This window comes from Molothrus aeneus, chromosome 16, assembly GCF_037042795.1.
Source record: "Molothrus aeneus isolate 106 chromosome 16, BPBGC_Maene_1.0, whole genome shotgun sequence".
Classification (NCBI taxonomy): domain Eukaryota; kingdom Metazoa; phylum Chordata; class Aves; order Passeriformes; family Icteridae; genus Molothrus; species Molothrus aeneus.
The window spans coordinates 14,637,353-14,648,106 of NC_089661.1; the positions used below are offsets into that span (position 1 = coordinate 14,637,353).

The following is a 10,754-nucleotide window of genomic DNA, read 5'->3' on the forward strand; positions in this document are numbered from 1 at the left end:
AGCCGTCGGTGCCGCTTGTGGAGACACCGAATCTGCCCTTTTGAGGGGGGATTTGGTGCTGGAGAGAGGAGTGATTCCATCCTGGCTGTGAGGATGACAAAGGGGAACCCCTCTGGGCAGCGGGGTGACAATCCTGGCTGGGAGTGCCCGGGAGGGACCCCCGGCCGTGGGGACGATGCCGCGTTTGGAGCAGGAGCAGCCTGAGCGCGGCTTTGGGGCTGGAAGGGACGCGAAAGGCACAGCCTGGGGCCGCTGTCACCCGGGGGATGTGACAGAGCCCTGGCGGGGCTCAGGGACAGAGCAGAGCCCTGGGATAAAACACGGCAGGGAGAGCAGGGGCTGGGAGCTGCTCCAGGGGCGTCAGCGGGCAGAGATGTCAAGGTCAAAGTGACATCGGGGGGGCCAGGCCAAGGTGACATGGGGACGGTCAGGAGGGGCCGGGCTGGGAGCAGCTCCGGCTGTCCCTGGGCTGGATCCCCGCAGCTCCCAGCCCTGGAGCCCAGAGCTTGGCATGGAAGAGCAGGGAAAGAACAGCCGGGCTCAGAAAGAGCCGGGCTCAGCAGGTTTGGGATCAAGCAGGGACTTTTTGTAGCTCTGGGGAGGAGGAGACTCCGGGTGAGACCCCACGGGTGCTCCCGGGGTGCTGGGACCAGTCTGGGGGCGCCTGAGGGACCCCCAGCTCCTGGGGACAGCCTCGGTGGCTGCAGTGGGGCTGCACTGCTGGAGTGGGATGGAGCCTAAAGCCAGACACCCCAAATCCTGGAATTTCCCCCCGGAGCTGCTGTTCCTGAGCTCCTTCCACAGCGGGGCCGGGGCTGCTCCAGCTCTGCCTCAGCCTGGGAGCAGCCCCAGTCTGGAATCAGCTCCTGCACCCGCCTGGAATATCCCTGAAATCCCTGCGTGTCCCTGGATTGCAGAGGGGAAGGAGGAACAGAAACCTTTGGGAAAATTCCCTGGGTTTGGGGATGTGCTGGGGCTGGAGCCGGGTTTGGGAGATCCACCCCAGCCCCACTGCCCGGTGCGGGAACAGAGATGGAGCTGCACACCTTGCTCTGCCTGGAGCAAACCCAGCCTTAAATCTGGGACCAAACCCATCTTAAACCTGGGGCCAAACCCAGCCTTAAATCTGGGACCAAACCCGGTTTAAGTCTGGGACCAAACCCACCTTAAATCCAGGAGCAAACCCAGTTAAAATCTGGGACCAAACCCATCTTAAATCCAGGAGAAAACCCATCATAAATCCAGGAGCAAACCCAGTTTATATCTGGTAGCAAACCCATCTTAAATCTGGGAGCAAACCTGCCTTAAATCCAAGAGCAAACCCACCTTAAATTCGGGAGCAAACCCATCTTAAATCGGGAGGCAAACCCAGTTTAAATCCAGGAGCAAATCCAGTTTAAATCTGGGAACAAACCCACCTTAAATTCGGGAGCAAACATTTTAACAAAGAACACCAACATTTTAAATCCAAGACCAAACCCAGTTTAAATCCAGGACCAAACCCAGTTTAAATCTAGGACCAAACTTAGTTTAAATCCAGGACCAAACCCAGCTTAAACCTGGGACCAAGCCCAGCAGCTTTTGCTTTCCATGAGTGTTGGTGTGGCAGGAGCAGCTCAGCCCGAGTGAGTAATCCCTGAGCACCACTGAAATGTGTTTGGGGAGAAAAGAAAGGACTCAGCAAAGATTTGTGTTTATGGGTTTTTTCATGAGTTGTTTTTTTCCTAAAGACAGGAGCAGCTTCTCAGAGCAGGTGCTCTGGGAAACCCTGGGAAGGGCTGAGGGGTGACAAAGTGGTGCCAAATATACAATTTAAAAAGATTTTTTTTAGGGTTAAAAGTGAGAAGAAGTTGTTGAGCTTGTAGTTCAGCTGTTTGGTTTAGTCCCAATTCAGAGAGTGGAAGCAGAGGAGCAATTTCAGGTGGGAAAGTTTTGTTTTCAGCAGAGAAAAATCCATAATTTGGTTTTTTTCAGGGCAACAAAGGCCCCCTGAGAAGCATCAAAGATTTGTCCAAGGAGAAAATTCCTTTTCGGGAGAATCTGAATGGATTCCTTTGGGTTTTTTTTTTAACTCCAGGTGGTGGGGATGGGAAAAGCGAGGTGTCCCCGCTGCATTGTACAGAGCATTTTCATCCCTCAGAGCTGAGGCAGCTCTCGGGGTGATGCTGCGTTTCCCTGCTGCTCCCACCCAGCTTTCCTGGGATTTCTGAGCTGTCCCAGAGCTGCCCTGCCAGGTCTCCCTCCCTGCCCTGCCTGCCCCCTCCACCCAAACCCACGGAGCGAGGCCCCAGGGGCTCTCTGGGGCGATGGACGCTCAGCTCCGAAACACGAAAATGATGAAATTGTCAAAACCCCAGGGATTTATGGCTGCCAGCCCCTCGGGATGGGAGCTCTGCTGTCAGGAGACGATTCCTGGAGACTTCTCAGGGGTGTTTCTCCTCCCAAGGCAGTTGGAAAAGGCTGGATTCCCACTGTCTGTGTTATCCCTAATTATCCTGCTGCTGCTGGAAGCAGCAATCTGCCATGCTGGTGCTGTAATTCCATTCCCAGCAATTATCGTGGATGAGAGAGTGATGATTCCAGAGGCAAACAGGCAGCAGGATCCAATCCAGCTTGGAAAATCAGGTTTAATTCCTGCAATTCCTGCCCGAGCCCTGCCCCACTCTCATGCAATGTTCTCCATGGAGTTATTTTTGTTTTGCTGCTGTGACCTGAGCCCAGGGAAAACTTCAGCCTTGATCTGTCTGGGCATTTTTAATTTCAAATTAAAAATTTTAATTCCATTTTAAACGTTTGTTTTCCCTTAGGTTGGGATGATTTTTCAGTCGCTGTTCTGTTAATCCTTGGGGTTTTTTTTCACCCAGGTTTATTTAGGAGTTTTCACAAATGTGAAATTCTAGCACCATAACACCTCTGCTATTTATTCCCTGAATTTTTTTGGGAAGCAGGGACAGAGATATATTCGGCTGCTGTGGATGCTGATTTTTTCCTGGATGGTGCTCTGTTAAAACTTGGAATTCTGTCAGTGATTATTCCAGGTCCGCATTCCCAGCTCCTCAATTTTGAGCAGAAAACCCCAGAATTTATGGACAATCCCAGGGTGGGGAACTTGGAAATCAAAGGGGAACAAAAAGCTGGATGAGAGAAAACCCCCCCGGAGGCGTGCTTGTTATTAATCCCTTAATTAAGAACACCAAACAAGGCTATGAGGGATCAATCAGCGCTTCTTAATTGCCTTTAATCATCATCTTTAATCACCCTTTGTGGAGGTTCAGGGTCGTGGTGACAAAAGGAGCTGAGGCCAAATCGTGCTGGTGAGGGACAAATTGTCACCCGGACAGGGGGGAAAATTCCCTGTGCCCCTCCAAGGCAGCCAGGAAAACATGGATTTGCAGCTGTTTGGTTTTTTTTTCTCCAGGAAAAATCCCAGAATTCTGGTGGCTGCAAGGCAAAGGCTGAGGGAAGCAAATGTGGGATGGGGATCTGAGTTTGGTTTGCAGATCTGGGGGAATTTGGGGCATCAAATCCTGGGAATGGGGGATGTCCAGTGGAGTAAATTCCTCCCTGGTGCTGAGAACAGCAGGGAAGAGTTGGAAGGGTTTGCAGCAGAGCCTTAAGAAATGGATTTCCCCTCAGGAAATGCACTGGGGCATCCCTGGAATTGTCCACATCCAGGCTGGAGCAGCCTGGGATCATGGGAGGCGCTCATGGATGAGCTTGGAGGTCCCTCCTGACCCAAAGCATTCCAGGGTTCTGGGATTCCCTTCCCAATCCGCTCTGCATGACAGGAATAAATAGCAGAGGTGTGGTACAGTTCATCCCACAGAACAAACATCCCGAGGGGAAGGTGAATATTCCCACAAACCCACGGGGAGAGCCCCAAAACACAGGGGTGACAAAGCGTCCCTAATTCCAGGAAAAGTCTGGCTGCTGAGGGAATTCCTGGAAATTCCTCTCTGTTGGAAAATACAAAAAAAAAAAAAAAATTCCAAAAATCCACAAAAAAAAAAAAAAAAAGGCAAAAAATCCTCACCTCTCCATGGAAGGCACACCCAAGTCCTTCATGAAAATCCCCTGGAATGCCCATGGATGGCTGGGAGAGCCCGAGGCTCTCTGCAAACAGGGATTTGGGGCTGGAGGATTTCTCCAGGGGGAGAAGAAATGGGAATTATCCAAAGAAAAGAGCTCCTCTTTGCAAGGCCTGAGCTCCAACGGTGCTGGAAGGAGCAGGACTGAATTGAGCAATTCCTCCAGTCCTGCATCCAAGGATGTGCGCTGTGGAAAAGGCACTTTGGAAAAGGTTTCCTTTCCCAGGTTTTAGAGGATGAGCCACACATGACTGCCCCTCCTGACCCTCCCTGCTGAGTTCCAGCGCTGCTTCTTTCCGTGCTTTCCAAGTTTTCCCAGGCTCAGATGGAAATTTGGGCATTTTGGGCCCAGCCTGGATGAGCTGAGCTTGTCTGGGAAGAACATTCCCAATCCCAAGGATGCAGCTCCATGGATATGAGTTTATAAACCCTGCCTGTCCCATCCCACGTATTTTTCCTTCCTGTCCTTCCCTTCAGTGAGCCCAGTGGGGTCACAGCAGGAAAATGGGAATTTCCAAACCCCCTCCCAGCCGAGAATGAGGAGTCCCAGATTCAGCTTCTCCCAGAATTCCCCCATAAATAACCTGAGATTTGCTACAGCTCAGGCTTTCAAAACAGGCTGGAGATCAGGATTTAAAAATCCACTTTTTCAGACAGAGCTGGACTTTTCCTGTGTTACTTTACCCAGCCTCTGACCCGCTCCTGTTTCATTTACGAAGAGCTCAGGCTGAGCTCTGCCTGCAGCGGGACCTTGGGAATCGCAGGGATGCTCCCAACACCTGAACCCCAAATATTCCAGCAGCAGCACACCCAGCTCCTCCTGCCCCATCCCCACCGCCCTGGAGCTCCAGCAGCTCCCTCAGCTCTCCCTGCACTCCCCATTTCCCCGGTGCATCTCCACCCGGCCACGTGAGACACCTACTCCCCATCTGCACATTCCCAAAGCAGCTCGGCACATTTGTGATTCCTCCCGGGAGATGCAGGGGCTCCTCCTCTCCCCCAGGTTTTCTCACCCCAGGAGAAAGCCCAGCCATGGATGGAGGTGGTTTCAGATTGCTCCTGGATACAAGGAGCTTTTCCAGGGCTGTGGGCTGGCTGTTTGTGATTCCAGGCCCAAACCCCCGGATTATTGTGGGAATCTGATCGTCAGGTGATGGCAGCAAAAATTGCTGGGTGTTTCTTCCACCTTCACCAGGATTTGGTGCTTTAAATCTCCATTTTTTTTTGGTGCTTTAAATCTCCTTTTTTTTTTAAATGATGTTTCTAAGTTTCTCCACCTGATAAATTGAACCCCACTCTGACAAAAAGGTGGAAAAATATTCCTGGGGATCGAGCTTGCCGCAGGAAAGGGGCGTTGGAAATTCTCCACCTTTTTCAGGATGGTTGGTAAAATTTATTCCAGCTTCAAATCTGCTCAGCTGTCCTGGAGCTGCCCCACTGCAGCTTGGATTTCCTGCAGGAAAAAAGGGATTTTGGGGATAAAAACCAGTTCAGGCTGAAAGGAGAGGATGTGGGAACACAAAAAATAATATTGAGAGGTGGAAAAAAGGAGTTTATTCCTTCCCTTCTCTGTGCACACACCCTGACCTGGTGGGGAAGATCTCAGACATGACCCTTTCTGTCTCGGAGCTCAGGGATTTTTTTTCCAAGGATTTTCCATTGTTATGGAAAGTTTTGCTTCTTCCCCTGATCCCAGTTGCTTCCACTATCCCAGGGTGCTCCAAGCCCTGTCCAGCCCAGCCTTGGACAATTCCAGGGATCCAGGGGCAGCCCCAGCTTCTCTGGGAATTCTACTCCAGAGTCTCTCCACCCTCACAGGGAAAAATCCATCACAGCTGCACCCAGCCCTGGATCCTGTGAAAATGAAACAGAACCTGGGATCTGCTGGGATGAGCACGGGGATTCTCCCATTGTGCAATTCCTTTGTTGGGAATTGATCCCATCCTCCTCCCCGGCTGAATAACCCAACCCCAAATCCTGAACAGAAGAGAAAACTGAAGTGATTGTAGAAGTCCAGTTTGTAAAAGTCCTGTCTCTCTTTTCCTTGAGTTTTTGATTTTTTTTTTTTAATTTTTGAAATTTTTAATTTTTAAATTTTTAAATAATTTTTATTTTTATTTTTATTCTTATTTTTATTTTATATTCATACTTTTATTTAATTTTAATTTTAATTTTAATTTTAATTTTAATTTTAATTTTAATTTTAATTTTAATTTTTATTTTTATTTTTATTCTTATTCTTATTTTTATTTTTATTCTTATTTTTATTTTATATTCATACTTTTATTTAATTTTAATTTTAATTTTAATTTTATGTTTTATTTTAATTTTAAGTTTTATTTTTATTTTTATTTTTATTATTTTAAAAATTTTTTTTATTTTATAATTTTTAAATTTTTTATTTTTTTAATCTTTGACTTTTGACATTTCACATTTCGAATTTTCCTTCTAGGAACAAGATGCCCGTGAAGTTTAATCTCTCCTAAGAGGGGGAAAAAAACCACGGAGAGAGAAAGCAAAAACCAAAAGCCATGGATCCTCTGTACTTCTCCAGCACGTTCAGCATGGAGGCCGCTCCCGGCCAGGCCAACTCCTCCCTGCTGCCCAACGGGACGGAGAACGCGACGCTGCCGGCGCCGCCGCCGTTCCAGTACATCCACAAGGTGCTCATTCCCATCTGCTACCTGCTGGTGTGTGCCCTGGGGCTCAGCGGCAACGCCCTGGTCATCTACGTGGTGCTGCGCCACGCCAAGATGAAGACGGTCACCAACATCTACATCCTCAACCTGGCCGTGGCCGACGTGCTCTTCATGCTGGGCCTGCCCTTCCTGGCCACCCAAAACGCCATCTCCTACTGGCCCTTCGGCTCCTTCCTCTGCCGCCTGGTGATGACCGTGGACGGCATCAACCAGTTCACCAGCATCTTCTGCCTGACGGTGATGAGCATGGACCGCTACCTGGCCGTGGTGCACCCCATCAAATCCACCAAGTGGAGACGCCCCAGGGTGGCCAAGCTCATCAGTGCCACGGTCTGGACCTTCTCCTTCTTGGTGGTGCTGCCCGTGATCATCTTCTCGGACGTGCAGGAGGATTTCCAGACGTGCAACATGAACTGGCCGGAGCCGGTCAACGTCTGGTCGGCGGCGTTCATCATCTACACCTCGGTGCTGGGCTTCTTCGGGCCCTTGCTGGTCATCTGCCTGTGCTACCTGCTGATCGTGGTCAAGGTGAAGTCCTCGGGGATCCGCGTGGGCTCCACGCGGCGCCGCAGGTCGGAGCGGAAGGTCACCAGGATGGTGGTGATCATCGTAGTGGTCTTCGTGTTCTGCTGGCTGCCCTTCTACACCATGAACATCGTCAACCTGATCCTCATCCTGCCCGCCGACCCCGTCCTCGAGGGGCTCTACTTCTTCATGGTGGTGCTGAGCTACGCCAACAGCTGTGCCAACCCCATCCTCTACGGCTTCCTCTCCGACAACTTCAAGCAGAGCTTCCAGAAGGTTCTCTGCCTCCGGAAGGGTGATGGAGCGGAGGATGGAGAGCCCGTGGAGCACAGGCAGGAGAACAGCAGCCGCCTGCAGGAGTCCATGCTGACCCAGAGGAACGTGGAGTTCAACGGGCACATGCAGACCAGCAAGGTCTGAGGGCACGGCCTGGCACGGCAGAGTCCCCTGGAGGACCTGGGGACATCAAATGGAGCAGGGTCTGGCACTGCAGAGTCTCCTGGAGGACCTGGGGACATCAAATGGAGCAGAGTCTGGCACTGCAGAGTCCCCTGGAGGACTTGGGGGACTTTAAGGAGAGCTCAGTTTATGCAAAAGGAAAATGTGGAGGCCCAGAAGCTCCCAGAAATGTACACAGAGGGCTCTTCCCTGCTTTTCCCAGCTGGAAGTGCCAAGCTCTGGTGGTGTCCTGATGGATCTGATGCCTGGGACTATTTTGGGTCCTCCAGGGAATGATTTCCAGGCTTTGTACCCCTCTAGCCATGCAAAACAACACTAAGCCAGTTCTAATTCCCTTGTTAAGCTTGGTTTAAGGCTGCTTTGCACTGCTGGGATCAGCTCAGAGCAGCAAACAGCTCAGCTGGGATCTTTGGGAATTCTTCAAGGGGATTTCTGAAAGGAAAATGAGATTTCTTCAGAGTTTCATGCAAAAAAGGCACCAGCACTGCTCTGGAAATGGGTTCTGATGTGCTGGGTGCTGCCTTTGCTTTGTTTTCCTGTCATTAACCCATCCCAGGGAGCCAGAACAGCCAGGAACCCTTCAAACACAGCCAGAAAGGATAAAAAAAAAACAAGATTAGGAAAACATTCTGGAAAGGAATCTCAATGCAGCCATGCCATTTCCACCCTCCCACCCCATGAACTGTGCTGTGACCCCGTTACGGCGATGTCAGCGCTGATGGCCGTGGGCTCCTGGGGAGATTTGGTGTCCATTCCTTGGTTCTGAGGGCAAGCCTGGACCCAAAGCTGTTTTCAGACACTAAACCCAGCTCAACCCCCTCTGGGTGTAAGTCTGGACTCAAAATTGCGTTTTCAGAAATTAAACCCAGCTCAATCCTCCTGACTGGTGCAGCTGCCAGGGGGAGCCTCAGTCCTGGAGGGTTTTTTCCCAACTTTAATGATTCCATCATTCCATTTGTTCTGTTGGATGTGACCCTCACATTCCCAAAGGCAGGAACTCACCGAGACACGAGCACAGAGCTTGGCTGGGACCATGAGTAATTTACTCCCACGTTTCTCCCAGTAGCAGGCAGTGCCCACCTGCCCTACAGCACATTCCAAATCCCAGCACAGCCAGGTTTAGCTGATTAATTAATAAAATTAACTTTTCCCATAGGTTTGGTGTGAGCTGGGCTGTGATTCCCTCTGTTTTCCACCTGAAATGATCCCTCCTGGAAGCTCTGGAGTGGGAAATGACTGGAAAACTCAAGGTTGGGGCAGGAAAATCTGCTTTGGAAAAAAAAAAAAGGGGGGATTTTAATAAATTCAGATTTCTGGGAAGGAGCTAAACCCTGTTTTGGGTAGAGCAAAGAGCATTTGTCCCCTCCTCCCATGGAGTTTGATCAAATCCTTGCAGTTAACCAAGGGAAGTTTTATCTGGAGGGAACAGACCCTGGAAAGGAGGTGGATAAACCTGGGCCTTGTTTTCCACCTGCCTGATCCCACCTCTTTTCCCAACCCCCTGGATCAGGATTGGGATCCCAATTCCCAGAAAACAGAAATTCCAGCCAGCCCATCCAACATTCCCGCTGGTAATGCTGCAACCCATCACATTTATGGAGCAAATTCAGGAAAGCTCTCAAAGCCCCAATTCCCAGGAAAATTCCCTTTCCAACCAGCAGCTCCCTGGGGAATTCAGTGCCATGGGAATGCTGCTTTGGAGGGGTTATTTTTATTTTTTTCCTGGCCCAAGGAATTATTTTTTTCTGGGAGCAGCTCCTGCAGATCATCCCTCCCAGCACCACCCAGCCTTTGCTCCACGGGATTCCCTCCCCACCCTAACAAATCTTTCCTCAGCCCTGCTCTATGCCTTGGGAAGAAGCTCTGCTGGCTTTTCCCTGAATCCCAAACGCCATTCCTGGGCTTCTCCTGGCAGCTTGGCAGTGGAATTTTGAGGAGCCAGCTGAGCTGCCAACGTCCCTGCACACATCCCATCAAAACATGTCATCCTTCCACAAAGACTGACAAATTCCAGGGAGAATCTGTCCTCCCAGCCAGCCCTTCCCAGGAGCTCCAGACAGCACCGACACTCCCCAGATCCCTTTATTTTTTTTCTCCACACATTCCAGCCCCAATCCCTCAGCCCCAGGGATTGAGTGACATTTTTAATACCTCGACAGACAATCCTTCCAAATTCCAGCTTATTCAGCTTTTCCTTTGATTCATCCAAGGATTCCAAATGTTGGCTCTGCTCTGCTGGGAAATAAAAACCAACACTCACAGGAAGATCATGGAAAATTTGCCCGATGCCCACCTGACCTTCAGGAGGTGGAAAAATCATTTGGGTAAAATAAAAACGAAATAAAATAATAAATAAAAAATAAACTGGAATTTCTGGTTCAGGCTCCAGCTATGAATATTCAATGAGATCCATGGAATAAGGGGATTTCCAGCTGCTGGATACCAAAGGATGGGAAGGAAGGGTGTGTGGAAAAAATACAGGAATCCACTTTTCATTTCATGAAAAATGGGTTCAGTTGAGGGGGGGAAATAATGGATTCAGTTTGGACAAGTGGCATTAGGAGACAGCAATTCCAAAGGGCAGATTCCAGGTGGGCATCACAGAGGGATCGGGATCCATGGGCTTCACTGGGCACTTCCAGGGTTTCAGCAGGGTCACCATGGAATCCTCTGGCTTTGGGATCTGTCCTGGCTGCTTCCCAAGGGGAGGAAAACCCAGGAAAGTGCCTGAGGTTTGGAATTTATCCCGGGATTCAAGTGGGGAATTTATCCCGGGATTTATCAATGGATTGATGTTGGAGTAAGAACAGGGCACGCATGGAATTTTTGCACCTTCCCTCTTTAACTCCCAGTTAAACTCCCAGCTCTCTGTTCCCTGAGGTTCCAGGGCTGGGATTATCCCTGGGATCCAGACATTCCCTGTGCCACAAAATCCTGGCCCAGCCTTGACCCACCAGCAGCATCCTTAAATCCCACAGATCCC

General features: G+C 50.1%; 1 protein-coding gene across 1 annotated transcript; it reads left to right on the forward strand.

Annotated features, from left to right (window-relative positions):
* The first annotated feature begins 6,550 nt into the window (after positions 1-6,550).
* SSTR5 (somatostatin receptor 5) lies at positions 6,551-10,057 on the forward strand. Its single transcript, XM_066560822.1, has one exon. The coding sequence runs from the start codon at positions 6,620-6,622 to the stop codon at positions 7,730-7,732; it is 1,113 nt and encodes a 370-aa protein (XP_066416919.1). The 5' UTR covers positions 6,551-6,619; the 3' UTR covers positions 7,733-10,057.
* The last annotated feature ends 697 nt before the right edge of the window (positions 10,058-10,754 follow it).

What these genes read in the sequence shown, in the direction of transcription:
- SSTR5 (XM_066560822.1), top strand. Translation starts at nt 6,620, where the DNA reads ATGGATCCTCTGTACTTCTCCAGCACGTTCAGCATGGAGGCCGCTCCC.